Source organism: Panthera pardus, unplaced genomic scaffold (genome assembly GCF_024362965.1).
Source record: "Panthera pardus isolate Hobbes unplaced genomic scaffold, ASM2436296v1 HiC_scaffold_12, whole genome shotgun sequence".
Lineage (NCBI taxonomy): Eukaryota > Metazoa > Chordata > Mammalia > Carnivora > Felidae > Panthera > Panthera pardus.
The window spans coordinates 89,297,434-89,315,508 of NW_026526677.1; the positions used below are offsets into that span (position 1 = coordinate 89,297,434).

At 35.3% G+C, this 18,075-nt stretch overlaps 1 protein-coding gene across 6 annotated transcripts in view; it reads left to right on the plus strand.

The window, feature by feature from the left end:
• ARHGAP32 (Rho GTPase activating protein 32) overlaps positions 1 to 18,075 on the plus strand; it is a 298,270-nt gene that overhangs the window by 239,481 nt on the left and 40,714 nt on the right. For all 6 annotated transcript variants that reach the window (XM_019421406.2, XM_019421407.2, XM_019421404.2 and 3 more), the window contains one exon: positions 15,693 to 15,842. In XM_019421406.2, coding sequence (XP_019276951.2) covers positions 15,693 to 15,842 — 150 coding nt within the window. The remainder of the gene's footprint in view (positions 1 to 15,692; positions 15,843 to 18,075) is intronic.

Below are 18,075 nucleotides of genomic sequence, written 5' to 3' on the forward strand. Positions count from 1 at the left end.
CCTTATTAGAGACACTTCTCTAATCTGTATATAACATGTCGTTCCTGTGTTAGAATCCTTTAGTGAAAGGGATTTATATCCACCCCATGTTTCCTCCTCCTCTTCTCTGCTAAAATGCAAATCATTTTGTGCTGTATTTAGAAATACAATTAGTCAGAGTCTTTTATATAATAACTGAGGTGGTAAAGTCACCAAGTTAAAAAAATTTTTTTTGCTTCTTTTTTGTACAGAGTTGGGGAACAAAGCTAATCACATTTATTTTAATTTGTAGTTTAAATTTTAAAATAACCAGTATCAATTTTAGCAAGAAGCATGTATTTATGTCACCCTAAAATCACATAGGCTAAATGTGAGCCTCCTCTGATATTTCTGAAATGTATAGCTCCTGGAAAAGTAAATGTATAATGTAAATAATGAGAGTGCCTTATCTTAACCTGATGACTATTTTCCCAAGGGAACTGTGACTTTTAAAGAGCTACATACCATGCCCTTTCTAACTTATATCTGTGTGTGTGCTCCTCGAGGAAGGGCGGCAGTGTGCTGTTGCTTTGGTTTCATTCTCAACTCTGGAAAAGAGAAACGTTTTTATTCAAATACCCAAATATTTTTGTAAAGCATAGGCATGCCATTGCACATAAGGGTTGTGCTGGATATTCTGAAGAAGCCATTCGTTGCCTGTTTTCTGCTTCTCTTTTTCCAAGTGCATTGCTCTTATCTCTTCTGTGTCTGAAAGATTCTTCTCTAAAATTTACTGTAGATTTATCTTCTAGATGCCTTAGTGTCATCCCTTTGCATTCCAGAGGGTAATGCCTTTTGAAATGCTTGCTCCTCTCTCTCGTAAGTAAATGGAAGCATTCTTGACTTATGTAACTGTTAGTAGCTTTCCAGTTTTTCAGTCAAGAGCCCTCACTGTCAATGCTATTTTTATGTTAGCATTGTACATGGCATTTCTTGAATACCTGGTTTCCTCCCTTTGAGGTTGGAATGTACAGATATCAAAACTGTTACGGTCGTCCGCATTCCAGAGCCTCATCCCTGAGCTGGTCTCATATGTTTTCTCTGTGGTAGTCCCTTGCAGCTGTTAACACGCATCAGTTAGAGAACTGTGTTTTTTTTCTCTTAACTTCCAAAATTGTTTATGATATATTAATCAAAAATGATTCTGTACTTTCTTGACCCACGACAACTTCAACAGCTTATTAAGATTTAATACTCATATTTATCTAAAGGTTTTCTTGGACATCTATTTTGGTGGTGGGTGGAGAGGGAGAGGCATGAAATTCAAGGCTAAAACTGCTGTATTCCTGCTTTAAAAATTAGAAGTACTTCCTAAGGAGACAGTGAGAATTTTGCATCCTGAGTATAAATCTGATAGAATATAAATTTGCAGAAGTTCAGAGCCTATACATAATATTTCCCTTTTTTTCTATTACTTAAAATAGTAGTAAGGAGTTCTTATATAACTAATTTATACAACATGCTTATATAACTATTTCCAGAACTTGATGCATAATTGTATTACTGCAGTAAATTCATGAAACCTAATTCAAAAATCAATCTTTATAAAGTATATAGCATTTTCTGGTAAAAATAATATTATAAATGGCCATCGTACCATTTACCAAGGATTTGCTAGCAAAGAAATAGCAATAGTGTATCATATGATATAATCAACAGCTGTGAATGCCTTTCACATTAAAGCCAGTATAATTACTAACTACTATTTTAGGTTTTCATGGAGAAAAATAAATCCAATGATTTAATTAAAATTAATTTTACTTAAAAAGTGCTAATAACCCTGATTTAGTATGCATAAAACCAGTAACATTTAACAGCGATCTTTGTTTCCTAAATTTTTATACCAGCCTTTTCCAAGATGATTTACAAAGCCTAATTTATTTTCTTACTAGCTCTTCAGTGAAGTTTTAAATGATGTCTTTTTTTTCCTTCTGATAAATTTTCCTACAGCAAAGAGGTTTTCCACAGACTTCGGAGCTTCCCATGCTGTGGTTTAACGTTATATTTTGTCAGAGTATTTCATGATTTCGCAGGTGTTTTCACTGAAATTTCAAATTTGTAAATTGGTTAAACTTCTCATTTTTCATGTTATTAAACTGACATCTAGACTGGTTATTTATCTCATCTAAAATCTGAGAGCAAGTTATTGGCAGAATCAGGACTAACACTGTATCTGCATATGCTTAGTCCATCCAGTTCATTTTCACCTGCTCATGCCTGGCCAATAATAGGCTTGATTGAATGGATGACCTTCATTGGACTATTTGTTTTATTATTGGAAAGGCATAAAAACATTCAATTACGAGGCCATTGGTTCATGTATTTGTAAATCTTCAAATAGAGTTGCTAAAATTTTATGCCTATTGAATATTTTTACCACATATTTAGATATTATAGGATAGCATGAAATAAACTGAAGAAAAGGAATATGAGTCATAGGTCATTTTGATAATTAGAGCTGGATACATTGAAGAAAGGAAAAGCATGAAAGTATTATTCTTATAACCTTTATTACATTTAAAAGTCATCACGTTGAATGTAATGGGAGACGAATTAGATTTTACTTAATATACCTGTTTTTGTGACATAAACTTTTAAGAAGAAGATTCTAGTGATCAGATACTGGTTTATATTTTGAGTTTAATTCATTTAGAGTGTGATGCTAACACAAACTGAGTTTTAGTTGGTTAACACATGGAAAGCACTGGCACATAGTAAGCACTCAATAAATATTAGCTATACTGTAGTTATTGTCATGATATTGCTGTGTCATGGCTATTACCATTTCTAGACTTTTCCCTCAGTTTTTGTTGGATATCTGGTTTAGGACTAAATTTATCTTTTTCATCATAGGAGTTGGAACCAGGCCATGGGTAGAGCTAGGTTGAGGGAGAACTAATACAAGCTAGACCAGAAGATTTTCAGAGATAAAAATAGAGTCAGAGACTTAACTTCTTGGACATGTCCTTATTCCAGCAAGTAAAAACTTACTATAAGTTTGGTGTGCAAGAAACTTCTTTACTCTGATTTGGAGGGTGTTTTTTTATAAGATCAATAAAACCACAACATCAAAATTATTTATGTGTATTTTCAGTTATCGACTTAAAGAACTTCCTTTATATCATTATGCATCCTAAAAGCTTTATTTATGTTGAAGTTTTTTTTTTGCAAAAGGGAAAGTTCCAAAGGTTCTGTAGTATTGGAAAAATGTGTTTTTGGTTCAGTCTGCTTAATTTATATTTGAGTCACGTGTTAGAATCTTGCTCAACTATCCAGAAATTTTTCTTTAAAAGGTTTGTAGAATTATTATTCTAGTGAATCACAGCTCAATTTCTGAGTTCACTTAATGTCAAATAAAAGCTTTGTTGGTTAGTTTGAACCAATTTAATTGATATTCAAAGCTATAAACTAAAGAAGAATTATATTACATTTTCCCCTGGCATGATTATTTACTAAATGATTCCAAAGCTATGTTTGTTGGTTGCCCAAAGATCCTTTCAGGACATATGACAGTGCATGCTAAAAATAAGTTAATTTTTATATCTCTTGTCAATATCCCCATTAATAAATTTGAAAATACTAAGTAACACAGTTCACTTCAGCTCTTTACTTAAGACTGCAAATGTAAATCTATGTCATATAGTTTGTTGCTAAAAATGCATCAGCAACCTGTTAGTTTTTGTTTTTAGAATTCTTTGTCTATACTTGTACCCTATAGAATTATTTTGCTTGTGTTCCTTTAATGAAAGTCACTTCTAATATGTTTACAGTACTCCCTTGTTTATTAGAGTTCCTGAGATGGAACTTTGGCTTAAGACTTTTTTTTTTTTAATTACCATGTCCTTCCATTTCCTTCTTTAGTCTCCTGTATTCATTTCTATCCTTACAAAGATACAAGGGAAGTGGGAGTAAAGGGAACTTACAGAGTATAAAAGCAAGACTTTTAAAAGTGGGTGTAAATTTAGTTTGCCACATTCAAAACTTAAAAATTAAGAGAAACTAAATAATCTCTTAATAGATGCAAAGTAATCATGTGATAAAGGTCAACACTTGTTCATTTTTTTTTTTTTTATCTTAGCAATTAAGAGTAGGGAATTTCTTTAATATATTTAAGGTTTCCATCCAAAATACCCCATGAAAATTTTATTCTTAATGGTGAGACTTAAGAAACAATCTATTTAAAGTCAAGAACAAGATAATTGTTCTTTAGAGGGTCAGTGATATTAGACAAGAAGAAGTTAAAAGATTGGAAAGGAAGAAAAGCAAATCAGCAGATCTTTGTTGTTAATTGTCTACAAATCCAGAAGAGTCTACAGTCAAATTATTAGAAGAGAATTGAGCAAGGTTGCTGAACAAAAATTATTCAGTGAAATAGCACTCAACATTAATTTTTTCTGTCTAGCACTAAGTGCTTTATACTCTTGTTTAATACTCACAACGTCACAATCCCATTAGGTAGTTACTATTTTTAACTTTTTCGTAGATGATGAAAATGAAGGACTGAGAGTTACACACTTTGTCCACAAACATACAGCTAGAAGTTGTAGGGGCATAGGTGGAAGGAAACAGTTCATCACAGCATGCTAATTGAGTTTTTATGCACCAGTAACAATTAGAAAATATAGTTTAGAAAATAGTACCATTTACAGTAGCAGTAAAAACCATAAAGTTCCTAAGAACAGCTATAACAAAAAAAAAATACATAAGACCTTTATGGGGAAGAGTTAGAAAAATTTACTGAAGGACATAAAGAATCTTAAGAGCAGAGATTTTCTGTTTGTGTACAGGAAGGCTCAGTATCATAAATCCATTCTCGTTGAAAATAATCTATAATTCAGTACAGCTTTAGTCAGATTCCCCCAATTTTTTCCTCCTTTAATTTGACAAGCTGATTCTAAAATTCATATGAAAGAGTAAAGGGCTAAAAATATAAAGGCAGTTTTGAAGAGTAAGTAGAAGGGACTCCTCTTTCTAGATATTAAGACTTATAAAGTGCTAGAACTTAAGAAAGTAAGGTATTAATGGAGAGAAGAGACTGACAGAATTAAGAGAACTGAGGAAGAGACCCCTCACACACTATACACATTTTCATATAAGAATCAGTATTAGGGGCACCTGGGTGGCTTATTCAGTTAAGTATCCGACTTCAGCTCAGGCCATGATCTCATGGTTCGTGAGTTTGAGCCCCTCATTGGACTCTCTGCTGTCAGCGCAGAGCCTGCTTCAGATCCTCTGTCCTCTTCTCTCTCTGTCCTTCCCCTGTTTGCATTCTCTCTCTCTCAAAAATAAATAAACATTAAAAGAAAATGAATCAAAAGTTAGTAGAGAAATGATTACTCAATAAAAGGTGATGAAATACCATTGGTTATGCATAAGGAAAAAAGTAATATGATTATATCTCAACCTCATTCCAGCCATACAAAATAGTTAAAAAACAAAAGAAAACAGAAAAGCAGGGGTGCCTGCGTGGTTCAATTGGTTGAGCTTCAGACTCTTGGTTTTGGCTCAGGTCATGACCCTCGGGATGTGGCATTGAGCCCCACATTGGGCTCCACACTGAGCGTGGAGTCTGCTTAAGATTCTTTCTCTCCCTCTGCCCTTCTCCTTCTCTCCCCCCCCCACCCCCCGCCGTATCTAAAATAAAATAAAACAAGAAAGTGAAAAAGTTTTAGGAAAAAAGGTTTATAGGAAATAGTACAATATGTTTCTGACCTTAAGTGTTTCCTTGCTGGAAAGATATCTTAAAGCATGGAAACCATACTTAAAGACATTTTAAAATTTGTACTGGGAGAAGATGTTTGTAATATGAATAATTAACAAAGGATTCGTCTCTACGTTATTTAAAGAATTCTTGCTCATCAGTAAGAAGAAGATAACCAAACATTAAACTTGACACATTACCCATTAAAATGGGTAAAGGGTATGAACAGTTCTCTCACTAAAGAAGAAAACTGAATGGCCAAGAAACATATGAAATCATGCACAGAAATGCATATTGAAGTGGAATAAAATTTCAGTTTGGCAAAAATGAAGAAGTCTGAAAGAACTAAATAAGACAAAGAAATGAAGAATGGAAACACCAAAATACATCCTATGTTGGTAAATCATTTTAGAGAATATTTTAGCAAAGTTGAAATATGATTGAAAAATAACACACTCCACAATCCAACAATCCCATGCCTAAACATGAGTTTCAGATAAGTTGTCTCACAGGTGCCCAGGGAGACACTTAGCAGATTGCTCAGTGCAATATTGGTTGTAATAACAAAAATTGGGGAAATCTCACAATGATAGTAGGAGAATAGAAGTCTAAGTGGTGGTATATACTTACAAGGGAATACTATAATGTAGTTAAAATGAATATACGTAATCACAATTATATATTCTGAGAATACATGATTTTGGAGAAGGTTTAACATAGTATGATTTCATTTCTGCAGATTTTAAAAACATTTAAAATGATTGTATATATTCTTTATGGTTTTATGTGTCAAGTATAAAAACATGTATGGTAATGATAATACTAAATTCAGGATAAAAGTTCTCTCTGTACAAAAAACAGGATTGGAGGAGTTATGTGGGTTCAACTATGTCTGTATCACTTAATGTTTTTTTAATTTAAAAAAGGGAAAATCTGAGGAAATAATATGGCTAAATGTCAACAGCGTGAAAAAGCTAGATGATGTGTACATTGATATTGTCATATTCTCTTAAACTTTTCTGTATAATCAAAGTATTTAAAAGGTTTTTTTTAATGTTTACTTATTTTTGAGAGACAGAGAGACAGAGAGAGACAGAGAGACAGCACAAGCAAGGGGAGGGGCAGAGAGAGAGGGAGACACAGAATGCAAAGCAGACTCCAGGCCCTGAGCTGTCAGCTCGGAGCCCGATGCAGGGCTTGAACTTTCAAACCACAAGACCTGAGCCGAAGTTGGACGCTCAACTGACTGAACCACCCACACACCCCATTTTTTAAAAAATAAACACACCTACACGGGACTCTAATACTTCTAATAGTTCCATAGCTCTTGATTACCCAGGACCATCCTTACCCCAGACCTAGTCTTCTGCTCGTGTTTTCCAATCAATTTGCCCTGAAAACTGTCTAAGCAAGTTTTAGACCAGTAGGCTTTTAAATAATAGTGAGATTAAAGACAAGCATAATATGGTAGACTTTACTTTTCTCAACAGTTTTTTCTTAAAATTCATTTTGAAGTTCTAATAATAGAACTTATTAGTCTATGTCTATAATAACAAGGTAAGAAAGTCCATTTGACACTGCTTAGAGAAAAATCTTTCTTCATGTTTATTGGTACAAATAGATCTATTGTTTAGCCTTAAATAAAAGCAAGCTTATGGAATTTCATTTTTTCAACTTAAATGTTTTCATATTTATTTAGCATAAAATATTTCAAAGTCTGTAACGGAGGCTTGGATTCTGGGAAGTTATGAGATCCTTAAATATCCATATAGTCCAGTTGCCTACATTTCTGTTCCCCTCTGTTAAATTTCCACCAAATAGCATCTAATACGTTTGAAAACTTTGAGCAAAAGAAGGATATTAGGTACAGTCATGAAAATCCATTGGACATGTTAAACATCATACTCTTATTTTATTAGGTTCAATAATGGTAGTCTCCTCAGGTATTATGCATCCCACTTCTACCCTTTCGCTTGTCTCCTTGACTGTGAATTTATCACAGATCTTAGAGCTCAGTGCATATAATCAGGTAAATGTAATGCTTAGGCCATTATCTGGTGCAAAGTCATCTTTTAATTTCCTGAGAAATTAATCCAAAGCCTCAACCTGTCTAAAATCAATCTGTAAGATTTCTGAGACACAATTTAGAGAACTCTAGTTTAAGTGAGTGTTGAGAAAGTAAGAATTCTTCAGTTTTGCTAGAGAAATATTACACTTGTGTAATTGGTAACACCCAGTGCCCCATGTCTCTGTGTCAGGGTTCACTGTGGCTTACTGAACCGTCTGTTTTTAGTGTGCCCTGTAAACTGGTTATCGACATCGTAAAGATTTACCTTGGAGATGCTGAGTTGTGTGTCATAGTGCTGAAGCTTTTAACTACTGGAAAGACTGGTCTGGTTGGGTTTGTCTCAGGTTTGAAAAAAGACTGCAGATGTAAAATCTACCATTTGTAAGTAACGAGGAAGAAGTTAGCATTGTGGCGCATGTTGCATTTTAACTCTGGAATAGGGAATTCGGATATAAAATGGTATGATTTGCTTTTGTCTAAATATTGTATGTGTTTTACTTTTGACGTATTTTATCTGTGGAAATGCCATTATCATTTTCGTTTCTCTAATTCAGCATGTTTGGTGAACCTTAACCCTGTCACCCTTACGACTACCTCCAATGTTCCTTTGTTGAAATGTGTCTAAACCTAAACCCACTCTGCCTTCCTCAGTAGAAATCTTGTGATGGTGGGAGGGGGGATGGGCTAAATGGGTAAGGGGCACTAAGGAATCTACTCCTGAAATCATTGTTGCATTATATGCTAACTAATTTGTTTTTTTGTGTGTGTATTTATTTTTGAGAGAGAGAGAGAGACAGAGTGTAGTGGGTGAGAGGAAGAGAGAGAGGGACACACAGACTCTGAAGCAGGCTCTATCCGGGCTCAAAGCTGTCATCAGAGATCCCGATGTGGGGCTTGAACTCACGAACTGCTAGATCATGACCTGAGCTGAAGTCGGATGCTTAACTGACTGAGCCACCCAGGTGCCCTGCTAACTAATTTGGATGTAAATTTTTAAAAATAAAAAATAAAATTAAAAAAAAAAAGAAATCTTAGGATGTAACTGACAGTATTCCATACTCCTGTTCCTCAAAACGTAGATTTGCTGACTTAGTTTTCTGGTTTGTTATAAAACAGTGGGTCGGGGACAGTGTCAGTGTCCATAGTAAGCTTTTTCTGGTCATTTTTTTATCTAAGAAATGGAATGAAAATACAAAGAACAAATTAATGAAGAGACATTTATGTCTGGAAGTGTTGTGAAATCTTCAAATTTAAGTATAACTAAATTGAGTATTTTTATTAGTTTAAACTTCCTATGTAATGAAATTTATCTATTTTGATGGACAACCGATTATTTAATTATGGATGCCAGAGCCCTTACCCAACTGCCTCTACCGTGGTGGATTAGAATGCCAATTAGATTGTGCTCACTTCGGCAGCACATATACTAGAATGCCAGTTAGATTAACAATAGCAGCAACACTGAAACTACATAGGACATAGTTTAATCTTACGTTGAAGACTGAGAAGTCATTTTAGACTCTATGTCTAGTCATCATTATGAACACTGGTTATTTCGGTGTCTCAGATTGGACTACAGATTGGTAGGTGGAGACCACACTGACCCCTCCAGACCCGTTACAAATTTAGATTTAAAGTTGCCAATTTATTTTAATGTGTTTTGGAAAGGTAACAGAAGCAAGGGACCTGGCCACGCATCGTAGAAGCCAGGTTGTACGTATGCCGGCACAGTTTCCCAGAACCCTCAAGTGCCACATGGGAGTGGAGTCGCTACAGACACTCTCCTCTTGTCTTAATTTTGTGTCCTGTTGCAACCCTTACTTTAATTGAGGCTTATGTCACTATTTAGGACAAATACACATGAACAGTCTTTACCCTAGCAGGAAAAGATGGCCAAGTTTCCTTGTCCATGAGCCAAACTTAGCACACCAAAAGCAGAGTCAGAGCTATCTAGTGTCCTGGAAAGTCCAGTTCTACATCGGCTGCCCTCTGACTAGTGTCATTTTACTGTGTATGAGAATGTGGTTGGAGGATCATGATTATAACTTATTTCCATATAGCTATCACTGAATTGTGAACGTGTGCATTTCCTGGTTAACATAGACGTAATTCTAGTCATTCTAGATAGGCTGTTGCTAATTGATGCGAAAGAAGTAAATACGTTCCTTTCTCTACTAGTTTGCCACTAGCCAGTGCAGGGTGGCAAACTATTCATGCAGTTTTTTAAATGTTCTAGCTCCATTTGTGCTGAAAATTGTCATTCTCTTCCTTCCTTTCTTCTGGGGAGTGTTACTGTGGACACATGAAGTTTTATTTGTTTGGTGTTTTACACTAAGTCATAGTCATTCGTTGTGATATGCGAGTCTTCATTGTGTCCCAGAGCTGGCCAGTGGCAGCATGTTCACCTGTCTTTTTGGCACCGCTCCTGCTGGGTGTGGTTGTTTCCCTTGCTTTTGGCCACGACAGAATTTTACCCTCTCACCTTGTACTTTCCTTGCTGTCAACCTGCAAACAACCATTTCTCCAGGGAGTCTTGGTTTATTTGATTAAGGAATGATATTTAGAAACCCACACCTGAGACCAAAGGAGTTTACTGCAAGTGGAGTGTCATTGTTTCTTAACCCTTTCAGTGGCTAGAGCTTAGGGGAAATATGTGTGTATTTTAAGTTCATGTTCAGATTTCCAACTCAAGTTAACATTACTGGGGTTTTTCCTCGACGACTTTGATTTTATTATTGTATCTCCTTTCTCTCACACCGAAAATCTTGGGTCCTAACAACATTAACATATTTATTTGTTCTGTCCCACAATATGTATAAAATTGTTTACGAATTATACTACTGATATTACTACCAATACTAAAACAGTTGAATGAGATTAAATATTACTTTGTACGTTTTTTTTTTTGTTACTAGAATATATCCCACTAAGTAAGCATGGTCAGTTTACTATTTATAGGTCATTTAAAATAATTTCTCTCTGTTGACAGTGTTCCCAATTTGATGTATGAGATACATTGTTTCAGGCTATTTCCAAAATTAGGATTTGCTTTTTTAATGTTCTAAATTTTATTTTTGAACATGTAGAAAGATTGTTAACATAATTTTAAAATCAAACTATATGGGGCACCTGGGTGGCTCAGTCGGTTGAATGTCCAGCTTCGGCTCAGGTCATGATCTCACAGTCCGTGAGTTCGAGCCCCACATCGGGCTTTGTGCTGACAGCTCAGAGCCTGGAGTCTGCTTTGGATTCTGTGTCTCCCTCTCTCTCTGCCCCTCCCCTGCTCATGCTCTGTCTCTCTCTGTCTCAAAAATAAATAAAAACATTAAAAAAAAATAAAATCAAATCAAACTATATGAAAAGGTAAATTCAGAGCAGTTTTGCTTTCTCTCCCCACCTATTTTCTTTACCCATTTTTATTAATTTCTGGTTTATCGTTAAAGTGTTCCTCTTTGCAAAAATAAACCCTTAGGTACACACATACATGTATTTGTGTGAATTTATGTGTGTGTGATATATGTATTCCCCATCCATTCTTATACAAAATATACTATTCTCTATGTTCCTTTTTGACAGAATGTATCCTGGAGATTATGCCATAGTGTAGGTAGAGAGCCTCCTTTATTTATTTTTTTATTTTTTTATTTAAATTCAAGTTAGTTAACATGTGGTGTAGTTTTGGTTTCAGGAGTAGAACCCAGTGATTCATCACTTACATATAACATCCAGTGGTCATCACAACAAGTGCCCTCCTTAATGCCCACCAACCATTTAACCCATACCCAACCCCAACACTCCTCCAGCAACCCTCAGTTTGTTCTCTGTATTTAAGGTCTCTTACGGTTTGCCTCCTCTGTTTTTATCTTTTCTTCCCTTGCCCTGTTTCATCGGTTGTGTTTCTTAAATTCCACATATGAGTGAATATTTGTCTTTCTCTGACTTATTTCACTTACCATAATACATTCTACTTCCATCCACATTGTTGCAAATGGCAAGATTTCATTCTTTTGGATCGGTGAGTAATACCCCATTGTATATATATACCACATCTTCTTTATCCATTCATCTGTTGATGGACATTTGGGCTCTTTCCATAATTTGGCTATTGTTGATAGTGCTGCTATAAACATTGGGGTGCATGTTTTCTAACATATCTTCTGATCAGCATTTTTATATCCTTTGAGTAAATACCTAGTAGTGGAATTGCGGGGTCATAGATAGGGTAGTTCTATTTTTAATTTTTTGAGGAACTTCCATGCTGTTTTCCAGGGTGGCTGCACCAGTTTGCATTCCCACCAGCATCGTAAAGAGGTTCCCTTTCTCTGCATTCTCACCAACACCTGTTGTTTCCTGAGTTGTTAATTTTAGCCATTCTGACAGGTGTGAGGTGGTATCTCCTTTAAAAAAAAAAGCAGTAATTCTCTGTGCAGATGTATCATAATTCAACCAATTCCCAATTAATGCACATTTGTGTCCCTAATACACATATTGGGTTATTTTTAATGTAACTTTCCTAAAGTGTTTAAGCGAACAACTTAAAGTGTGTTCTCGTTGCATACATTCCAAACTCGGTAACGTGGCCTCTAGTACCTCGCCTTTGCATACCTCTTCTTCCTCATTTCAGACCATACTGTCTTCCTTGCCCTCTACACCCAGTGCCTTACAGATCAGATGTGACGTCTTCACACCTTCCCTGGCCACCCTATCCAGCGTACTTTTCTTTTCTCTTGACATTGTCACTTGACTCCATTTCCTTGTGGGCAGTTAAAAGCAGTCTGAAATTACCTGGTTATCTTAATTTAGGCAGTACCACACAGTGGCTTAGAGCTTGGGTTTTGAGCCAGGCCACCTGATTTTGAATCCTGGTTATTTGACATTAGACCTGTTACTTAGCACTCTGTGTCTTAGTTTCTTCATCTGAAAATGGGAATAGTAGTAGTATTTTCCTTACAGGGCTCTATGAGAAGTGAATGGTTAGTAAATATAAACACTTGTGCAATTGCTAGCTCTTACTAATATAAAATAAATGCTCGCTATGTTGTTGTTTGTATTTAATCGTTCCATTGTCTTTCTTCTCTCGGTAAGCTTTGTGACAGCAGGGAGCTCACCTGAGTTGTTCCCCAGTGTAATCTCAGGACTCAGAACAGTTCCTAAGATATAGTAGGCATTTAGAGATTTGTTGCTGAATGAATTATACTTAAAGTTCAATTCCCATTCCTAGGAAACATTCTTGGAGATCTGAGACTAAAAGAATGCTCTCTCGTATACATCATATACATATACAGTTGTCATATTCAACAGACATTTTCATCAAATTTGTTACCAAAATACGAATGCCCACTGTTAACATTGTATCTTGGAATTCTGGCCAGTTATTAAAATCTGAAACAGAAATAAAAACTTATTTCTATCAGAAAAAGGATAGAATGATCATATTTGCTTTGATGCAATGATATATCCATGAAATCCAAAAGGATCAACTACATTCCTCTTAAAATTGTTGAGGGGCGCCTGGGTGGCTCAGTTGGTTGAGCGTCTTACTTCGGCTCAGGTCATGATCTCACAGTTCGTGAGTTCGAGCCCTGTGTCAGGCTCTGTGCTGACAGCTCAGAACCTGGAGCTTGCTTCAGATTCTGTGTCTCCCTTTCTCTCTGCCCCTCCCCTGCTCACACTCTGTCTCTCTCTCTCTCTCTCTCTTTCTCTCTCTCATTGTCTCTCTGTCTCTCTGTCAAAAATAAATAAACATTAAAAAATTTTTTTAATTGTTGAGAGTATGGTAAATGATCAGATTTGAACTATACATAAAGAAATTGTTTTCTAACATACCAGTAATTACCAGTTAAAGCCATAATTGAAGAAAAGTATTATTCTACAAGAGCAGCAAAAAAATGTAAAATACCTTAAAATATTTCTAACCGGAGATTTATGTGGAGTGTATCTTTTCATAAAGAAAATTAGAAAATTTTACTAAGAGATAAGAGGTTCATAAAAATGATGATACACCCAGTTTCTGGGTAGTAATAGTGAAAATATGTAGAATTTTATCACTATAATGTTAATGTATAAAAATACATAAAGTACATATAGAAATCCAATGTTAAATTATTGCAAACCAAACTCATTTGTATTTTTAGATAAATCTTGTCAGAATTATTTTAAAGCTTATGTAGAAAATGTCTGAAAATGAATAGAAATCGTTTGATGGCCACTCTTTAACAAAGATTCGTAGCACACTCTGTGCTAACAACTAGGGGAGAATAGAACTCCTACAAGTCCAGTGACTTTTTTAATACAGTAATGCTATGATACGTGCGACATACTTCTGAAGTTACCCAAGAGTGCTATCAATGTCTCACTAGCAGGTAAGAGAGCATATCATTTAATTTACAGCAAGGAATCTAGGATACAAGAGAGGTTGTAATTTACCTAGAGTTTTAGGACATGTCAGAAGAGATAGCATCAAAATTTTTCTGACAATTCCAAGTAAATTTCAAATAATTTATATCGAAAAAATAAATTCCCCGTGTAATCTGTGTACAATCTAAGATGACTACCTTGTTCCAGTTTGCCTAGAATTTCCTCGTTTTAACACTTAAAGTCTCATGTTCCAGGAAACCTCTTGGTTATGGGCAAACCACTGTTGTTGATCACCCTTGCGCAGTTCATAGAAAAGATGATGTTTGGAAATAGAAATAAATATTTCTTATAAAACAGAAACACATGGAGGACAAGTGGCTGGTTCAATCTGTAGGAACCCATCTAAGGCCATCTTGTGGTCCCCAGGCCACACGTTCTGTCTGTGCACAGAATTCATACAGGAGGCTTCGTCAGTTCAGGGGATTTAAGATTTGGGTTCATTCAAGAATCTATACATAGTAGGATTCAGTAAGACTCCCAGTAACCATCTGCAAACTGAGTAGGATTGAGGCCATGTGGCTTATTAGTCTTCTATTCCACAGCTAATCTCTGAGTTTATGGTAGTTGTGGTATGTTGACTTTTAGAGTAGATTTTCCTGTAGGCTGTACTTTTCAGAAGTCATTTTTCTGGGGGATTTTTTTGTTTGCTTTCAGTTTTATTGCTATTGTCTTTCTATATTGATGAGTGGAAATATTTTACTGCTTATTAATCTACTTATTTCTCACCTTTACCTAAAAGGAATTAAGGTGATATATTTAGTATACTATAGATGGATGTTAATAGAAGAGTTCATGGGTTTTTTTATGTAAGTGTTTTATATAGCTGTTTGACAAGTGTGTTCTATATCATGACATTGTCCTCTTTATAAAATAAGAAAGAAGGAATTCTTTCTTTTTTGTTTTACTTTCCAGGTTATAAATATATTAAAAATTCTATCCATCAAGTAAAACATTTTAGAAATAGACTAGAAATGCGAACCACGTTTACATCATTGAAGGTCTTACTTATTATAAAGATTTCCAAAGCAATATATCAGAGTAAAACTCGGGTCCCAGCCATAATCCTGTAGCATCCTTGGGTATACGCATTGGGAAGATAGCTCGTTTACTAAGCTTGGTTTATAGGTCACAGATTATAATACTTAAATATATTGTTATATTTATATATTATATTTATATATTTATATATTTATATATTATAATACTTAAATATATTAAGTAAATACTTAAATATATTTAAATACTTAAATATATTGACAGTTGCATCAGGTAAGATCAAAGGTTGGTGAGAAGAAGATGTAAAATTATGCCATTTATAATGCAACTGTTGCCTAAACTTCTACTGAAAATTTCCTACAGAATATAAAATGTGCATGTAATAGATGATTTTGCAGTCAGCCTGTTGAGAGCTCTGCTGTTTTTTTTCACACCAAGTAAAAATGTAACCACATGCCACAACTGAGGGATTTCCTCTTTATTATTTTTCAGTGTCCAAAAAGCACGGGAAGCTCATCACTTTCCTGCGCACATTCATGAAGTCTCGTCCCACAAAACAGAAGCTGAAGCAGCGGGGGATCTTGAAAGAGAGGGTGTTTGGTTGTGACCTGGGGGAGCACCTTCTGAATTCTGGTTTTGAAGGTAAAAATAGAACTTATAACCTCATAAATTCAGCATCTGCCCTCTCCATGTTGCTTGTCGATAATCAGTTTGGAAGCAGATTAAGCAAGCACCATTTATTTCATTTAAGCTCCACAGCATGTATTGAACTTTTTCACATACTCCTTTGAGTTGTGAGATAACTGAGAATAGAGAAGGTCTAAGAATGCACTTTGGGCCTCACAGCTGCTTGTGATCTGCCTGGGATGGGTAAGTAAGATGTTCACACAAAGGGTACAATAGCACTGTTAGTCTGCATTATTTTTATATCTGTCCAGACTGCTTTCTCGGACAGTGTTTCCTCTCACTTGTTTGTAACTTATTTATTTAATTTCTATTTTGAAAAAAAAAGTCAAATTCTTGAGACTATAAAGTACCAAGACCAGTCTCCCACTGGTGTAGCTGAAAATTAATTTTTTTTTTTATTTTTAAAATTTTTCTTAAGTTTATGTATTTATTTTTGAGAGAGACAGAGCAAGTGGGAGAGGGGTAGAGAGGGGAGGGAGTCAGAGAATCCCAAGCAGGCTCCACCCTGTCAGCGTAGAGCCTGATGTGGGGCTCGAAGTCATGAACCATGAGATCATGACCTGAGCCAAAACCAAGAGTCGGCAGCTTAACCAACTGAGCCATCCAGGAGCCCGTAAATTTCTTTCTAAATTAAACTCTGATTCAAGAATTCAGTAATTGGCTAAATGGATCCAGGGGATGAATGGATAGGAAGAAAGGAAAAAGTTAAAAAAATTTTTTTAAATAATTCTTTCCTCTACCATCTCCTTTAGAGATCCTGTATTAAAGAAGTATCTACCTGCAGAAATAGATAATTTGTGAAATTCTGAATCCTGATGGGAAATACCCATTGTACGTTTTTAAAAGGCCACTAGTGAAAACTAGTGTTAAGTACCAATAAACATCAAGTTCAAATTAAGGCCTTACTCATTGCTTAAAGAATAGCAGTGTATTGGGGCATCCGGGTGGCTTCTTTGGTTAAGTGTCTGACTTCGGCTTTGGCTCAGGTCATGATCTCACAGTTCCTGAGTTTAAGCCCCACATCAGGACAGAGCCTGCATCAGATCTTCTGTCCCTCTCTCTCTCTGCCCTTGCCCCACATGTACACACTCTTGTCTCAAAACATTTAAAAAAAAAAAAAAAAAAGAATAACAGTGTGTTTATAATATGAATTTAATACAAACTATACCATGTTTCTTGAAGGAGAAGGTAAAATACTATTTTATTTTATTTTATTTTTTTTTAATGTTTTTATTTATTTTTGAGAGAGAACAAGTAGGGGAGGAGCAGAGAGAGAGGGAGACACAGAATCAGAAGCAGGCTCCAGGCTCTGAGCTGTCAGCACAGAGCCCGACGCGGGGCTCAAACTCACAAGCCCTTGAGATCATGACCTGAGCCAAAGTCAGACGCTGAACTGACTGAGCCACCCTGGCACCCCTAAAATAAAATTTTAAAAAAGTGCTGTTCCGAAACTAATGTCAACTTAATGCAGTTTCTGAAAAAACAACCTGAGGATTATTATTTTAACTAGTCAAAATGCACATGGAAAAGTAAACCATTGGGGAATATCAAGCAGTGCTGTGGTAGAAAAAAATCAGTGATAGAATAGGAGGCATCTAGCTTTACCAAACATTAAAACAATATGCAAAAATAGAATGTTATTAGTGTAGAGAGTGAGATATGAATGAAATAGCTTGGAATGTTCAGAAGTTCTTACTATAGATAAGAATCCACTGTGCTAAAGTATGGTCTTAAAACCAGGTCACGGGGTGGGGGTGACTTATTAACTATGTATGTGTATATAGAGAGAAAGAGAGGGAGAGAGTATGAAATAGCAATTTTGAAAAAATTCTTACTTTATAACACTGAAAATTCCAAGTGTATAAAACTGTCTTAAACTCATAGAAATGCTAACATGAAGTGATTTCTTTTTGCGATCAAAGAGGGATAAAGCTTTTCTCAGGTTAAAAAAAAAAACATAAAGGAAGTGGTGGGCTCAAGTACCTAATTTCCATATAATGAAAATGACAAATGCAAAGGAAAGGTACCTCAGACAGAAAGTAATCTGTTTTTGGATATGATAAAATGTTCCTAATAAAGTGTATGAAAACATCATTCAGATTTGTGAGAAAATTAAGCCCCTGAGTAGAAGAACTGAGAAAAGATAAAACATATAATTTTCACAGGGAAGATAGATGGTATCTAAAAT